At 43.3% G+C, this 16124-nt stretch overlaps 1 protein-coding gene across 5 annotated transcripts in view; it reads right to left on the bottom strand.

The window, feature by feature from the left end:
- Nucleotides 1-1045: 1045 nt before the first annotated feature.
- Nucleotides 1046-16124, bottom strand: part of clip2 (CAP-GLY domain containing linker protein 2) — a 34362-nt gene continuing 19283 nt past the window's right edge. The window contains exons 9-18 of one of the 5 annotated variants that reach the window (XM_076750154.1): nucleotides 15214-15318; nucleotides 11308-11667; nucleotides 10498-11073; nucleotides 10339-10396; nucleotides 9632-9715; nucleotides 8161-8317; nucleotides 5104-5263; nucleotides 4414-4602; nucleotides 4117-4180; nucleotides 1046-4026 (exon numbers count right to left, since the gene is read on the bottom strand). In XM_076750154.1, coding sequence (XP_076606269.1) covers nucleotides 4010-4026; nucleotides 4117-4180; nucleotides 4414-4602; nucleotides 5104-5263; nucleotides 8161-8317; nucleotides 9632-9715; nucleotides 10339-10396; nucleotides 10498-11073; nucleotides 11308-11667; nucleotides 15214-15318 — 1770 coding nt within the window. In that variant the 3' untranslated portion in view covers nucleotides 1046-4009. Of the gene's footprint in view, nucleotides 4027-4116; nucleotides 4181-4413; nucleotides 4603-5103; nucleotides 5264-8160; nucleotides 8318-9631; nucleotides 9716-10338; nucleotides 10397-10497; nucleotides 11074-11307; nucleotides 11668-13446; nucleotides 13498-15213; nucleotides 15319-16124 lie in introns of all 5 variants that reach the window. The other 4 variants (XM_076750156.1, XM_076750157.1, XM_076750159.1 and 1 more) reach the window with 4 other exon arrangements.

The following is a 16124-nucleotide window of genomic DNA, read 5'->3' as shown; positions in this document are numbered from 1 at the left end:
GCATCTATTGGCTGCAATTTACATACAGGATTAGCGGAGCAACCTCTGGAAAAACCCTCAGGGAGCAACGTTTACATGGAAAGGAAATAGTCTTAGTCTGATTTCTTATTATATTTGAAGTGAGGCTGCAGAAATCAATGTGAGCTGCAACTTTGTCAGCTTTGCCCGCACAAATCCGTCCGACTGCACGAGCCTGGTTTGAGGTGATGTTGTACACTATCCAAATTATTTTTAGGATTTGTCCAAAGTGGATAAATTCGGCCATGACAGTTATGCCATAGCTCTTGTGATTGCCTAAAAATAGCTCATCTGTTTAATATAGGGTAAAGTTCACATCCTTGGGGGAAGGAATAAATTATAATAAACAGAAGCTGAAAACTTTTACTATAAACCTAATTTTAAACTATAAATGTTCACATATCACTGTAATCTGGTTACTTTTGCAGAAATTTGCCCCCAAACCACAATGAAATATGAAGTTAAACTCTTCCAGTGCTTCACATATGCTGTTTTTTTTGTTTTTTTTTGCTCACTTCTGAAAACAACTAACCGCTTATTTTAGTTATTTATTCAAATGTCACCAGCATAACCAATCTGCCCCCTGGCAAATAACTGAGACATGAGGATAAGACCTGACATTTGCCAAGGACCGACAAGTAAAAGTGGAAAAATTGCAGGATAGAAATCCAACACGCGACGTCTGGATGTTTCATGTCCGCCATCAAGGAGTTTGGCCCTTTTTTTCCACATAAAGGAATTACTGCCTCCTCTCCTGGTTGGCATCTACCAAATATTTGGCTGAGACGGGTTTATGATTTACAACAGTGTTTATTTTATGTTGCTTGTGAGCGTGTGACTGAGTAATGGATAAACGGTTATGGTTGCTGGCAGACTTTCTCTAACCGCCAGCTTCTTAGCGGCATGAAATCTGACACTACTTTGAATCAACTCTGTAGAAACATATCTATCTTCAGCACTTTGCCCTCAAAAACAAACATACAGAAGTGACATAAGAATGAAAGAGTGTGAAATAAAACACCAGCAGTCCTTGCCCACATTGTTAATATTTAATGACTCAATCTCCGAAACCATTGCAGCAATAATCCAAAGGGTATGAGCCCTCCAGCTGAAAAGTCCATGTACAATATCCAATGGAAAATCTCGGTTTATCTAAGCTGACCGGTGCCTGCCTTACATGTTTTGCTCGGGAGACACGACTCCAACGTTTCCACACCACTCACCTCTGTGAAATTTCTCCTCTAAAGCAACAGCAACTTAAAAGCAGCTACAGAGAGGATCTCCACGTTTAGTTGACAAATGGATGAAAGAATATTTGGAAGACTTACGGTATAAATTCTACATGTGTTGATCACATTCTTGCAAATTAAACCCAGATGTCGTCATCCTGGGGAGGTGTAACACCTTACATCCAATGTTTGGGATTTAGCTCCTTGAACAGCCCTTCAGTAATTAACAAAAGGTCAGTAAAGTAATCAGGGACTCGATGCAGCATCCAGATGGGCATCAAATAGGGCTGCTGTGTTGTACCATATGTAATCAATTAATACTAGTGCATGGATGGAGTCTGTGCTGATACATAGTCCACAGTAAATAAATGACAAGTACTGACAGTAAGAGGTGTAACGGTACAGGGTCAGTCAATAATTCACTATATTCATTCCATAAACATAACTCAGAGCAGAATTCAGCAATATTAATATCAACCTTGAGTCCAAGAAGGGAGTCCACTGATGTGCAATGGTTAAGAGGGACTACTGTTTAATAGACCGGCCCAACAGCCCCCTCAGCCAACACCTGAAGAGAGGATTGGTGTTTGAAATCAACCGTGGCACGACTTAGAAATCACTGTGTGAAGCAGTTTCTTTGTCATTGGTACAGAAATAACTGTCTGATTTGTCACGTTCCAACAGTTTAACCGCTGTTCTCATGATGGTTTAGCCTAATCAGACTGCCAGTGACCATGGCAAGAGTAGTGATGACTGAGTGTTAAAGAGGGTTAAAAATGTAGAACATATAGACAAAAGAAACAAAACTTAGTATTCCTGTAATGTTTTCTTTGCTAATGGAAATTCTGTGATGACGAACTGAAACGATGGCAGAGGGAATAACACGCCTGTGTTGAGCCTCCACCTTCTCCATCTTTTTTCTTATATTAACGCCAGTGTGGAAGTGCCAAAAGCTGCAGTTCCTCCAACGGCCACTTGAGGCTGGCTGCAAAAGCGAGTCGATCCCCATAGACCCCCATGTTAAAGTGCTCGACTTCACAGCAGAGATAAACATGTTTACAGCCTGGTACAAAAAAACGCTTTTGGTCTCTGTCGCCAATTTCCCCGTTCAAGACAACTGTGCGGTCATGAAAGTTATATTAAGGCTTAAAGTTTGCATAATTAAAGGCATGGCTGCTAGGTTTCAGCCCGCCTCAGCTCCACCCACGCTCCACCTCTTTGCCCATTTTTGGATTAGCCAGGAGTTCGGTGGAGTCAGGCACTGCCAAGATGGCGATGGCTGGAGCCGCTGAGCTTCACAATGACTCTCCAGTGTGTGATTTAAAGTGGTAATCTTGAAGACGTCAGTCCATTTCCTGTGACTACTTCATAATAAAAGTCCACTCGTGTTTCGCCAGTCAAATGCTTTTAATGTGAAGCTGCAGCAGTTGGAAATGTTCGGTTGGCATTAGCAGTAACTTAATACAGCATTTTTTTCGGGGGATGTTGCCACAGACGCCCAGTTCGTAATACTGCAAATTTTAAAATATTGCAATACTTTCAGTCGTGGGCCACAGGCTCAGCCACCATTGTGTTACCTCATGCGGTGATTGATAGTGATTTAACAGAAACGTATTTGAATGAAAATCTTTGAGATGATCACTTTAAAGACTCAAATCCAAACATGAAATGAGTAAAAATATGTACTCAGTATACTTTAGAAGTACTGTAGCTTCGTCTGTTGACAGTCAGAAAGCGGAGGGTTTCGCAACTGACTTCATAAATGATGAAACAAACAAATTTGGGCAGCTTCAGCTCCGTCTTCTTCAGTATGGACAGGGGTCGTATGCAGTGTCTTTTGCTGTATTTTGGTGTTTGGAACGGACTCAGCGCATGGATGGAGAGCAGAGAAAGGGTTGTGATGTGGGAGTTTTGTTTTGTGGACGGTTTAAGAAGTTTTCCAACCTAAAAACTGGCGACCACTGAAATTAATTATAACACAAATAATTCGACTTATTCACAACCAAGAAGAATGAAGCAAAAACCTTTTTACAGCTACTTTGCAAGCCTGTGTTAGTGTTTTCTATTGAAAAGACAGATTTTTGAGTATTACTTTAAAGATCCTTTTTAATACTTCGCCCACAATTACTCATCGTATTGTGCACTGAGGCGGGGGCGTGACCACCGGACAGAGCTAACTGTAATGAGTGTGCTCCAATTCTCTCATCAGGTATTAATTAAGGTGACAAATGAGCCAAATCCTTAAAAAAATCCTTGAGGAGTTGCTCTGAGTATCACTGGCCATGACAGCGTATCCATAGAGGATTATTACAAAGCTGAGGAGCAAAGTAAAAGTAATAAATAAAACAAACAAAGCGACTGAGACCCGGTTCTTCACGTCATCGTCCATCAGCCGATTTGCCTTCCGGATCAAACTTCTGAATTGTCACAGAGTTCCCGGCAACTTCAAACTTTCTAACTACGGTAAAGCATCAAAAGTTGCCGTACTGTGTTCTCGGGAGCTGTACCGATAATATCTCTTCATGTCCATGTCCCGTTTCCTGTTATATTTTATAGTACTTTAAGCGGTCTTCATGATTGGCTAATAGGTGCTTTCTGCAACAAACACATAAATTCACTCGAGATAGAGATTCGCTGTTTTGGTATTAACTGTAAACTGAAAAGTTCTTCAGGCGTCCGTCGCAGGATCGGGAGAAATGTCGGACGAGCGTTTCTTTAAGGAGTACCTCTGCACGTCGCCAGTTCAGGCTTATCTCTTCTGCTCATATCAGTGTTGTTCCTGAAAAGCCAAAAATAAGACGTCTTAGCACCGAGAGGTGTTGATAATATCACCACATCCATGATGCTTCAAGAAACAATGAAAGAGTACCAACATCTTGAGGACTGTCGGACTCCTGATGATGAATTCCATTGGCTGAATTCGCACCGTGCGCCTGAAAAACAATGTCAGTGAAATTAAAATTAAAGGACCATTCTGACATTTTTGGGAATCACATCTATTGATACAGAGTGATACCGCTTCATGTCTGCGCAGCGAAGCAGAGTTTGTGCTAAGCTAAGCTAGCTGGTGGTGGCTTCTCATTTACAGTTCTATTGATTATTATTCTTATTAATAAGAAGTTTGTGCATATTATTAATTTAAAATTAAGTTTCTTCTCAGTTTTACCGGGCTTTTGTCTGGATGCTTGCGCATGGCCTGCACCAGCTGGTCGACCTGCTGGTTGTGTTCCAAGGCGTTCCTCAGGGCGTCCTCCGTGCTGAGCAGCCGCTGGCGGAGGCGGCTCACCTCTGAGTCCAGGACCGAGGGGTCCAGCATGGAGTACCGCCGGTGGTCAGGTGAGGACCGTTCCCGACCCTAACGTGCACACAAGGCAGGAGGATAAGAGCCAATGCTGGCTGTTAAATCATTCAGTAACCCTGGCGATGTCATCAGCCTGGCGATGTCATCAGCCTGGTGATGTCATCAGTCTGGTGATGTCATCGGGTTTATCTTGACTTGGTTTGGGGACCACAAACATGATGGGCAACAAGGCATGGGCTCTTTTATGAGGCTCCTGTAACACCTCATGATAGTCAATCATCTTCCTAGTAAGAACAGTTTGATATTTTGGGAAATTCACTTATTCACTTTCACGCCGAGAGTTTGATGAGAGGCTCGATAGCACCCTTTATCCGTTCGATATGAACCAGGAGGTGATTAGTTTAGCTCAGCATAAGCAATTTCCCAAAATGTCCTGAAACTACTGCTTGAACAGCATCAAAACGCTTAAAAACAACAACAAAACATCTAGAATGGGGACAGAACACGAGTAACTTCAGGGCAGCGTGAGCTCATAATCAAAGTCCTTCTTCTCACCAGGAGAAGCAGTTTCTCGCGCAGGGTCTTGATGTCCTCCTGAAGCTTCTGCTCCTTCACCCTCCACTCGGCCTTGTGCACTTCCCGGTTCAGGTCTTTCTCCATGTCCCGTGAATGGCGATGCGACTCCAGGAGTAACACCCTCAGCTCATTCAGACTCCTGGAATGAAACAAGTAGAGGGAAAACCAAACAGAGAAGCCTTCAGTGTTTGGTAATCCTAACAAAACAGAACCGATTTTCCACAAATGTTCTTCTGGCCTGCAGTGCTGCGGTGACTTGCTCTGAACTCCACTGCTCCAAAGTGCAATAATGAGAGAGAAGCAGTGCAGTTTTGCTGTCAAAGATTATATGAGTCGTACATCTGCCTAGGCACTGCACAAAGGTCATTATCATTTAAAAGCTTACCAGTCCATTATGTGAATAATGTTAGCCAGTCTGGCCAGTGGGGATTGTGGAGGCGGCCTCATCTCCATACATATCAAAGTGGCTGGTGGATGGATGCCCCACTGCAACAGTCAAACTGTCTGTGCATTTTGGCATGAGCTGGTGTTTGGCTGTTTGCCTGCATGCTAATATCATAGCACCACGTATATACAGGGAAGAGTTTTCTGTAAACAGGACACCACGTTACGCAAAGAGGTTAGCTGGTTTAATGTAAAGTGCTGTATGCTCATTTGTGCACCTCATCTGAAGCATCACTTCCTTCTTTATAAGAAGTCCCTCCGGCCAGACCTTCCATCTTCTCAAGCAGCTCGAATCAATAATTTCTATTTTAACGATGCATCAGATGATAATGTGTTATGTGAAAGGGATGGAGGGTGTGTAAATAAGCAGCTGTCATGCTGTTCCAAGCAAAGTGAAAAGACTGTCTGATTTTTCATTACTGAAGCAACGTCCTCCACCTCGCCGATGATACACTCCTCCTCCTCCTTCACTGCTTGTGCCTCAGACGTGCTACCCATCATCATTCCTTCTACCACGTGACTTGCTTGTAATTGGCTTTTCTGATTTGTCTTGTAAGCGTTCAAGATAAACACGTGTAACAATGCTCACAATTGACCTTCTTGAGCAAATGTATTAGTTTGTTTTCCTAAAAGCATGTCACAGACTGAAGTAGCTGCAGGAACATTAAAGAAGCTAATGATGCTACCATCCAATAACACTACCTCAAGGGGACACCCACTGCTGTTTTTCAGTGGATGGAATATATACTTTTATTGCATGCAATGTAATTGCACAGAAACATATTCTGCTATAGCCAGAGGCACTGATTTTTAGTGCCTTGTAACCACCAATAATGTAAGAGTTGCATAATGTAAGATAGCCAATAATGTAATGCAATTAGACCAATCTGTTGAGTTCCTGCAGCACGACAGAAAAACGCACAGTCTGAATGTGAATGTGTGGTGAAACACAGCAACATCCTGTTTAATAAAGCTCTGCACGTCTGCAGCGGTACTCTGACAACTTTCTCTTTACGCTCGGTGGTTAAATAACGACCTCGATTATTAGACTTTTACTGACTGCAGCCAGATTTGGCAGCTTGATCTTAAGCAACAGAAACGGTCTTGGGAGGTTGGTGAGAAGTGTGCCAGAAACAACTAAAAATGCAATCTGTGAGAGGTGAACGTCTGGCAGGTCTTTGTTGTTTCCCTCCGCTGGCTGCTCCATAAACTCAATAAGAAAAGAGCCAGAGACTCCGAGTTTCACGTCAGTGTGGTAAAATGTTCAGTGCTGGACGAAAGACCAGCGGCATTATGTGCAAAGCTGACAGTAACGAGACTGAAAAGGTGGAGCTAACTTAAAATAATGAGCTGCTGGTTGTCCCTGAGCCTTCCATTCCAGCTACACCACTGTGATCCATCAGCCACAAGAACAAAAATAATTACCTGCAGCTGCTGACAGAAATCTGAGGAGGAACACTCAGTCCATCGTTTCAAAGCTGCACCTTCACATTAAGAAAGTGTAATGTGAAAAGGAGTTATCACCCAACTCTGCAGTTCCCTTCAACTCTCATTTCAGCATCTTCCTGCTCAAAAAAACTACTAAAAACTGCTTTAAATTATGATGAAATGTGTTCACCACACTGTAACGTTTAGTAAACCAGTGCAAGCAAAGCACCTAAATGTAAAATGTGTTATTGATTATGTCTCATGTTTGTCATCAGTGCAGCAGATGTGTTCTATCATTCAGCACGACTGCATGGAAAACAGCCGCATTTCTACATTTTAAGTGCTTTTATACATCAAGCATTTTACAACTTGGTTCTCACACTCACACACACACACACACACACACACACACACACACACACACTGATGACAAGGTGCTGGCATGACCATTCGGAGCCATTCGGGGTTGAGCGTCTTGCACACAGAGGCTTCATCGCCTGGAGGGGAAGAGCTAGACGTCAACACATCAACCCTGTGATTGGTGAATGAGCAGCTCGTCCTCCTCTCTAACATCAGTATCATATTTTTAAAATACTCCTGAATATTCTCTTTATCAGTATTGTATTTCTTGACTTTCATCCAACAGCATCTCACTTTTAACTGATCACATAATTAAGCCCTATAATTATACCCCACAGTGTATTTCTGATATTTTGTCTGAATCCCACAGTCGGCACCTCCACTGCTAAGCCAAGTGAGGGGGGGTGGGATTAATAAGTAATCACACATTAACAGTGTTAAGTGGAATATTCATAATGAAGTTCTGGCTGTTTCTGCTTGTCCACCGCTGTGAAACTGGAAGTCTCCTCCACTGCAGCCGCTGAGCTCCTTCATCTCACTGCATGTTTGTGCAGTTAATTGCGTTGTATTACTCTTTGAAAGTCTGTTTTAACATGGACTGTTATTTACTGCGGCAGTGCAGAATAAAACCTGGTGAAGCAGATGGAACTTTACAAAAGGATGATTCAAATAACACTGTTCAGCTGACACCACATGCAGTCAGATCGATACAAACCGTGTGTATCTGTCCATTAGTAAATTGATAATATGATGTGTTTTGGGCTGCAGGCTGGCTGTAAAGTCAACACAGCCTCGTCTTCATACCTCTCTTTCTTCAGCAGCTCCTGGCTGATGTGGACAAGCTGTCCAGAGGCATCGTGGGACTTCTTGGTCATGGACTCCAGCTCTGCCTCCACACGCATCTTCTCCTTGACCAGGGCTTCGGCTTTCTTTTCCCCTGAGCGGACTTTGCTCTCCAGTGCTGGTGTACAGGAAAAAAAAGCATTTTTTTCTGTGATTAGCATTTATAATGTTATTATGTTAAAAAAAATTTTTTAAAAAAAGCATGTGCCTCTCAACAACTCTAACTCCTCCTTTGAAGCATCAATATTTGGTGTATACACAGCTGATAATCATGTAAAACAGTTGTAATCATTTACAAAGATTTGAAATATAATACTCTCTAACGCTTTACTTTAAAGGCGCAGTGTGTCATTGCTGCCACAAGGGGCCTCTCAATCAAAACAACAACAAAAGACGTAGTTTTTTCGTCAATCAGCACAGAGCGGATCGAGTCAGACAGGAAGGAACACATGAACGGTGCAAAGAATCCAGTAAATTTTCAAAATAAAACACCCCAATTGTACATCAACAATAAAACGATCAAAGCAGGCAAAAAAAGAAACCATTTAACTATGTCGAGTGTGTCAGAAAGCATCCCGAAGTTTATCTGAAGCAGCGTCACTTAGTTAAATCAAGCAGGTATTTTCCAAAGTTACAGCCTTTTTGGTATGAAACTCTAAATTTGTGTTACCATTCTTCCACTGGAGCTCTGCAAGTCATCAATGTGAAGGGAAACACAAACAGGGAACTTCGTGCTGAAAAGACTAACTTTGGAAAATATCACTTGATTTGTCTTCAGACTCCTGAAGCCTCATAAACTGATAACAATCAATTAACAGAATTCAAATTTTAGAGCAGAGAACAGTAATGAAACTATTCTTCACTCTGTGTCTCATATTGTTCTTTTCTCCTTTTAAATTATTCATAATCTGTTCTTCAAAGTGTGTCATTTTGATTATCTGAACCACATGAAGTGTGTTTTTGTGTTCCTTTTGATGTGAAGGAACTTAAAGTTTTCAAAAGACAGCCGCTCGACTGATTTTGCAGCGATGATCAAAGAATGTAACGGCGAAGACGAACACGATCCGCCGCGGCGTGAACTCAGCACGACTGTGGAAAACAAAGTGAAGCCTGCAGTCACGACACATACAGGAGCACCGCACCGAGAGAGGATGACACTAATGAAGGTCATTATCGAAATGTGACACTGATAAAGAATTTAGAGATTGAGAAATATGTCATGTTTTTCCTAAGCACGGCCTAATTTGGCTGATGGGCGCTTCAGCCAACAGCAAACTTAGCCTTGTTTTAACACTGTGAAGGAAACGTGACCTGCTGGAGCGCTACAGTCCCCCTACAGGCTGCACTGTTTTATGAGCGCTGTCACTGTGAGCGGGCATGATCTCTCCACAGACACAAAGATGGCCGACTTGTTCTGGAAAGCGACATTTACCTCCCATCTGGGACTTGAGGGCTTCAACCTGGGATGTGAGAGTCGACACCTCTTTTTCCCTTTTCAGCAACTTCTCCATTGTTTCTGAGGAAAAGCAGAGCAGCAGCGAGTGTGAGTGAAGCCACATTAAATGCAGCAAAGCGTGTAAAGTGAACGCTGCAGGTTTAAGTTAAATATCATCTCTGTGTGTTACTGTATGAATCTGTTACTTTGAGCCTGAATTATGAGTAAGAGCTGATCAGTTTGGATTTACCCTCTATGAACACATTCTAGTCTCACGACTGATCTGGTCTTAATTTTAGTTTAGTCACCACAATTGTTTGGCTTCTCTTAAGGGGACAGTTAGAGTAAAAACGACAATTTGCTGTTTCTTGGTGGTTTATGTGAATATTTCCTGGCCAAGAACAGTAACTTTGGTTTCCCTGAAAGCAAAAGTTGGACAATCTGAGACGTGACATTTTGCAGGATTTCCCAGAATGTCAAAGTCCTCCTTTAAATGGCTTACAGTTGACAAACTGAAGGAGACAGAACAGATTTCTCTCCAGTCCTCACATGCACAAATGGACATTACTACCAAAAACTTATTTACTCAAAAATAACAGCATCGGTTAACATGGAGCACAGAAGGACAACAGAGCAGCTGAAGTATCTGAATGGTTTGTTTTTATAAAGTTGGAGTTCATACTGAAATAAATGGACATTGATACCTTCGATATTCTGCTTTAGCTTCATCTTCTCTTCTGAAATTTCATTGTCCTCGATCACCTGGAAAAGGATCAGGTGTTAGGAGAGTAAATCAAAGCCACGACAGCACATTAATCAGCCAGTGGACGTCTGGGTTGTTGCTGATCACGTTCGTCACTCACATTTGCATCGTGGGACGTGTAGCGGTCTGACTGGATGGCCTGGAGCTGGTTGGCCGTCACCCTCAGCTTCTCCTCCAGTTTCTGGATCTCCTCCTGGCTCTCTGCCTGGGCCTTCTGCAGGGCCTGGTAGTCCGTCATCTTCTTCTCTGACAGCTCCAGTCTCTCCCGCAGCTCCCCTGTGCTTTTGTCCTGCTCCATCTGAAGCTTCTCCATCTCCGCCAGCCTCTGCTCCGCCTTCTGCAGCTTATCAGTGGCCTCCTCCAGGGCCTGCTTGCTGCTCTTAGCCTCTACCTCAGTCCTCCAGGCCTGGTTGTTCTCAGCCAGCTGGTCTTTGGCCTCCTGAAGACGAGAGCAGAGGTCTTCCCGTTCCTTGGTCAGAATGGCAGCTTCGATCTTATGTTTGGCCTTCAGGTTCTCCATCTCCAGCTGGTGCTCCATCTTGAGGCCCTCCAGAGTGGCTCTCAGCTCCTGGGCGTCCAGCTCTTGGCCGGCCGGAGCAGCATGATCGCTGTTCAATGTGGCCTTCAGCTCCTCCAGGGATCGCTGGTGGTCGCTCACTAAAGTGTCAAATTTATCCTGCGGAGGAAAGTGAGAAGCAATAATAGATTGAATTGGTTTTATATTTGGGAAAACAGTTATTTGAGCACATTTGGTGGGAATCGCCTCAAAATCCTCTGAATATTTCATCATGGAAACTTTCACATTTGTAAAGGTTAATGAAAACATACAGCTCTCTGCCTTTAAAACCTCTTTCAGCTCCACTCCTGCTCTTGCTAAAGTTCTCTGAACTGTGTGTATATTGCAGCATACCTTCCAGGTGTCCATCATTTCCATGTTTTCCTTGGTGGCGTGTTGGACTTTCTGCTTCATCTCACTGATCTCCTGGTTCTTATTATCCACCACCGCCTTCAGTGAGTCTACCTCCTGCTGACTCGCAGCTAACGCTGTCTCGTACTTCTCTTTCAGCTCGCTGCTCTCCTTGTAGTGCTCGCGCAGGGGGAGGGTCTCCGGCTGGGCGTCGGACCCCAGAGCGGCCTCGCCGTCGTCGGCCTGCTGCGAGCTCGCGTCAGATCCTCTGAGCTGAGCCTGGAGGTTCTTGATCTCAGCTCTCCGGAGGCTGAGCTCCTCCTCTAGCTGCATGATGCGACTCTGCTCTTCGACTGTGGTTTGCTGATGAGAAAGGAACGACATCCATCACTGCCGCTGGACGTTTTTCCGATTACCATAACAGAAAGATGTCAGCCTTTCAAAAGAATGACCTTATTACCGTAACAGGTGGGAGCCCCTGCAACAGAATGATGTCATTCCAAAGAAAAGGTGACACTGACTTTAAGAGCAGAAATCAGGCCTCAGGACAAAGGAAATCAGAGGGAAACCTCAGAGGGTCCTTGTAAGGATTGGAGAGGGTCAAGTGCATTCCAGTTAATAAACTGTACAAATAAATCACATTATGTAGGTGGACAGTGACAGATTGTGTAACATTTGGCTCCCGAGTGTACTTTTCTTTGTAATAGATGTCACATGTACATATGTACATATTCACAGGACACACTTAGCTTCTGCTAAAACTTTCTATATTAAATGAACAAGCTAAATGTATTAATTACCAGTGCGTGGACCAGGACTGCTTTTGGTGTGACGGATACAAAGAACTCGCCGTCCTGCAGAGACCATGAATGTAACTGAGGCTGCACCCACAGGAGCTCCAGATCGTCCACGCTCTTATTTTGGTGACAGCTCATTCACTGTGTTGCATTAATGGCAGAAATCTGCATTAGGTATCAAAGTGAGGACTGCGTGGAGATAAAAGTTTAACGTGCCAAAATACTTTTAAAGCTTCATCAATTCGTTTTTTGGCCACTTGGGGGCAACAGAAGAAGCTGGAAATATGGCTAGTGTGTTAGCACTAGCATTCACCTGGAGTTTGTTTCTTGTGACCCTATGACTCACTGGCTGGTTGTTAACTTTGCAGTTTGCTGCAGGCAGTGTTTATCTGGGCTCCTTCTCTGAAAGTAGCTGCCTGTTTCTGATGGAAACGAGGTTAATTGAGTGTTTTCAAACTGTGATTTAAAAGGTGCTAAAAGCCTCTTCTGAGCTTCGAGAAACAAGAGCGCAGCGATCGTTCTCTGCTTGTCACTGTGAGCAACCACTTATGCACCACACATTTAATCTCTTAATATAAAAAATGAGTTAGAGCAGCTTTATTTGTGCTGAATTACTCTTTTGCCTGTTGTTGAATTCCAGGATCCTTTTTCTTGCAGCTCAAACAATAGTTGCTCATTATTTTTTGAGGAGTGCCGTCAAACTGCTGGCACCACGATCGGGTTGTATTTCACAGAAGATCATAAAGTCCAAACAAACCATTATACCCATTTCACAACATCGCTGTCGTCTTATTAAAGCTGACAGTCCGCGCTTAAAAGTCACTGTATCATTTCCATCCAAGGCAATAAAACTAAAGGAGCCAAAGGATCAATGTGTCACTGTCCAAATATTTGTGCAGCTCACTGTATGTGCAAAGAAGTGGAAGATGAGAGGAGAGCACAGCCATTCTCTGATCATCTAGAAGCAGCCAAGCAAATATAATAAAGCCGACAGCAAACCTCCACACGGCGACACTGCATACACACCACTGCAAACATCCTCCACACACTTGTATCCAATTAAAACAAAAAGGAGATTGAGAGAGGATCCGCTGCACAGTGCACAGATGTTAATTTCAACCATCTGGGAAAACAATCTACCAGACCTCAGAGTTACTAGTTGATTCGTATCAAAGACGTTGCCTGAAATGCATTCAGATTACAGCACAACACGCAGGAGCGAGGGAGTGAAAAGACCTATGCAAGGTTAATGTCCTCGACAGCATCTGAAGTCGATTTGAAGTCAAGAATTGAGATAGCTCAGCAGCGGATCAAAGCCAAAACAAGATCAAATCTTTTTTTTCACCTTGGTTCTCTTACCCAACCTCAAGGATACTGCATCATGAGAGCATCTTCCCTGTTGGCAGAAGCAGACCTTACTGCATATAGGAATCCAGTGTTTCAAAGTGTTTTGTTATCTTTTGATGCCTGAAAATTGAAAGCACAAGCTTGTACGGTTTGATTTGTGATACTGTGGTCTATTATTGAAGAGGCTTTCTCTCTGAAGTGCAGCGCTGCATGTCAAAGTGGTGTAAAGGACGTCCTTTGCTTCACTCAACTACTGATGCTAAATGGACATTACCACAATGATTTGTCTTGAAACATTAATCGTAGAATCAGTCATGAATCCCATTAACAATTTAGCAATTTCTCATGTGTTACTAATTACATTAGTGCTCAAAAAAGTCGTGCGGAGCTCGGAGCGATTCATCCGCTGCGCTCTGCAGAGCTAAAATGGAGGGGTGTTATCTCAGTTGTCACGTCCTGGCATCTCACAGTGCAGCTGGCAACTGATCCGAAAGCCAGCCTTTAAATGAAAAGATCAATCACAATATAAAAACAAAAAAAAATAAAAAGCACCAGTTATTGCAACAGAAGACGTGTGAAAAGCTGCAGCAGCTCGGAGAGTGTTTCCTATAAGAGGTGAGCCTCAGGGGAAGCTCTGCGTCGACAGCGAGGAGCGTTAATACTGAAACGATGAAGGAACCAATGACATGCTGGACATCAGGGGCCGCTACTGACACCACATCTGTTCAATCACTCTGCACAGAACGCTGCATGGAGCACCCAAATACCTCACATACCAACATATACTTAAAAAATAAGGCTGTCAGTATTCTCTGTTTTTATTATTGTTAACATCCCCATGAAAAGACCAAATCAACAACGAGTTGATCTTATTAATCAGTGCTGTCTGCATCCAAAGCCTCATTTATCTGATTCCTGTGTGTCCTGGAGCTCAAAGGAACATCACTGAGCTGCACTGAACACACACCCTGTAGCTTATTTTGACTGATGCGTATTAATCCGGGACTGAAAATAGTCCCGAACAAATGCACAGATTACTCCTGTCGGAGGGACACTTTCTAGAAACTACAATGGCTGCTTAAGAAAAAGACTTTTTAAAAGTTAAAGCACATAATTTAATCTATGTCTTCATTAGGAACAGCGAGCTTAAGGCTGAGCGCCACAGGCAGGGAAGGCAACTCACACACTGACGGTCTTTTCATGGGATTTGACTGGATATCCTGAGTGTTAAAACTGTTTAATCTTCCCAGAATAAATATAATTTCAAGCACTGGCAGCATCTCAGCTGAATTACAGCTGTATTGATGATAAAAAAGCACCTGTTGCATCAGGACTGATACTGATTTTTGCTCTGTTTCTATAAAATTAGCACTCTTGGATTAAACCACAGACTTTTCTGGAACAAGAAAAATGATGAAATGTTGGTGAAATGTTGTCTGTAAAACGTATTATGCAGCTATTAGTAAAACAGGAGGGCGGGCTGTGCAGGCGAAAGGGCATCTGTATGTTTGTATCTGCATGTTTTGCACACTTCCGTGCAGGCAGAGGTTGTGTATCACACCCACGGTCAAGCTGAGATTGCAGTTCAGACTGACCTTTGCACCTGTATTGATTGTAAAAGATTATTATTCCTACATCTGCCGCTCATTCGGACAGCAGGTGTAGTATGAGCTTAACCGGTGCAGCTTGTGAGTTACACTACAATCAAGGAAGCAGACAGAAGCACACAGGACGCCGGCTACAGGCAGGGGGCTGGTGCTTTTACCCTCCTCTTCTCTAAGTCTTTCTGAAGCCTCTCTGCTCTCGACTTTTCGAGGAGCAGGCTCTGCTCAAGCTGTCGAATGTGGGCATGTTCCAATTTCTTCTGACTCTACAGAAACACACAAAGAGAAGGACAGAGGGGAACAGAGGGACGGTGGAAAAGAAAAGACTCGAAGGGAAAGAGACCCGCAGAGACTGAAGGGGGATGACAGAGATCAGAACAACAGTCCACATGTGATGCAGACAGCAGCCCTGAAACAGCATGATCACATGATGAGGAGACTTGGGATTTAGGTCATTTCAGTTCGAGGCTCTGAAGACAACTCGGTAACAATCACGTCTGAGCGTTTCAGTCTGCATTGTTTGGGTTGGCAGAACTTAGTACGGCCTGTGTGAATGAAATACAGCATGCACTCAAAGTATCACGGTAAAAAGAACCAACCGGTCACACACTTTACACGTCATTAAATTTCAACATTCATCCTCATTAAAACGTAACTAGAGTGAAGGCAAACTTAAAACTGTTATGCGATTGGCTGCTGATGTCCAGGGATGTTTATGATTAAAGGATAAGTTCGTGTATTTCCTTCCTGTTGTCAACAAACCCCATTAAAAGACCAAAACGAACAATGAACTGATCCTATTAACAAGTGCTGCCTGATACAGCTCAGACCTCTGCGCCATAGAGCTTCATTGTTGTGCAAAAAAGACTTAATTAAAAACATGATGAGCCACTGGGTGACACGCTCCTCCGTCACCGGGAACACACACACAAACACACACACTGCAGTTTATTTTAAGTCAGCTCCACACACGCTGAGCCGCTGCTGTAAATACTCACTACAGCGCCAAATGTGGATTAATCCACAGCTGAAAAAATAGTCCCTAATAAATTTGAGTAACGTTTCCTAAAAT

This window comes from Chaetodon auriga, chromosome 15 (assembly GCF_051107435.1).
Source record: "Chaetodon auriga isolate fChaAug3 chromosome 15, fChaAug3.hap1, whole genome shotgun sequence".
Taxonomy (NCBI): domain Eukaryota; kingdom Metazoa; phylum Chordata; class Actinopteri; order Chaetodontiformes; family Chaetodontidae; genus Chaetodon; species Chaetodon auriga.
The sequence above is the reverse complement of the archived record's forward strand: the minus strand, read 5'-3'. Positions and strand labels throughout refer to the sequence as shown.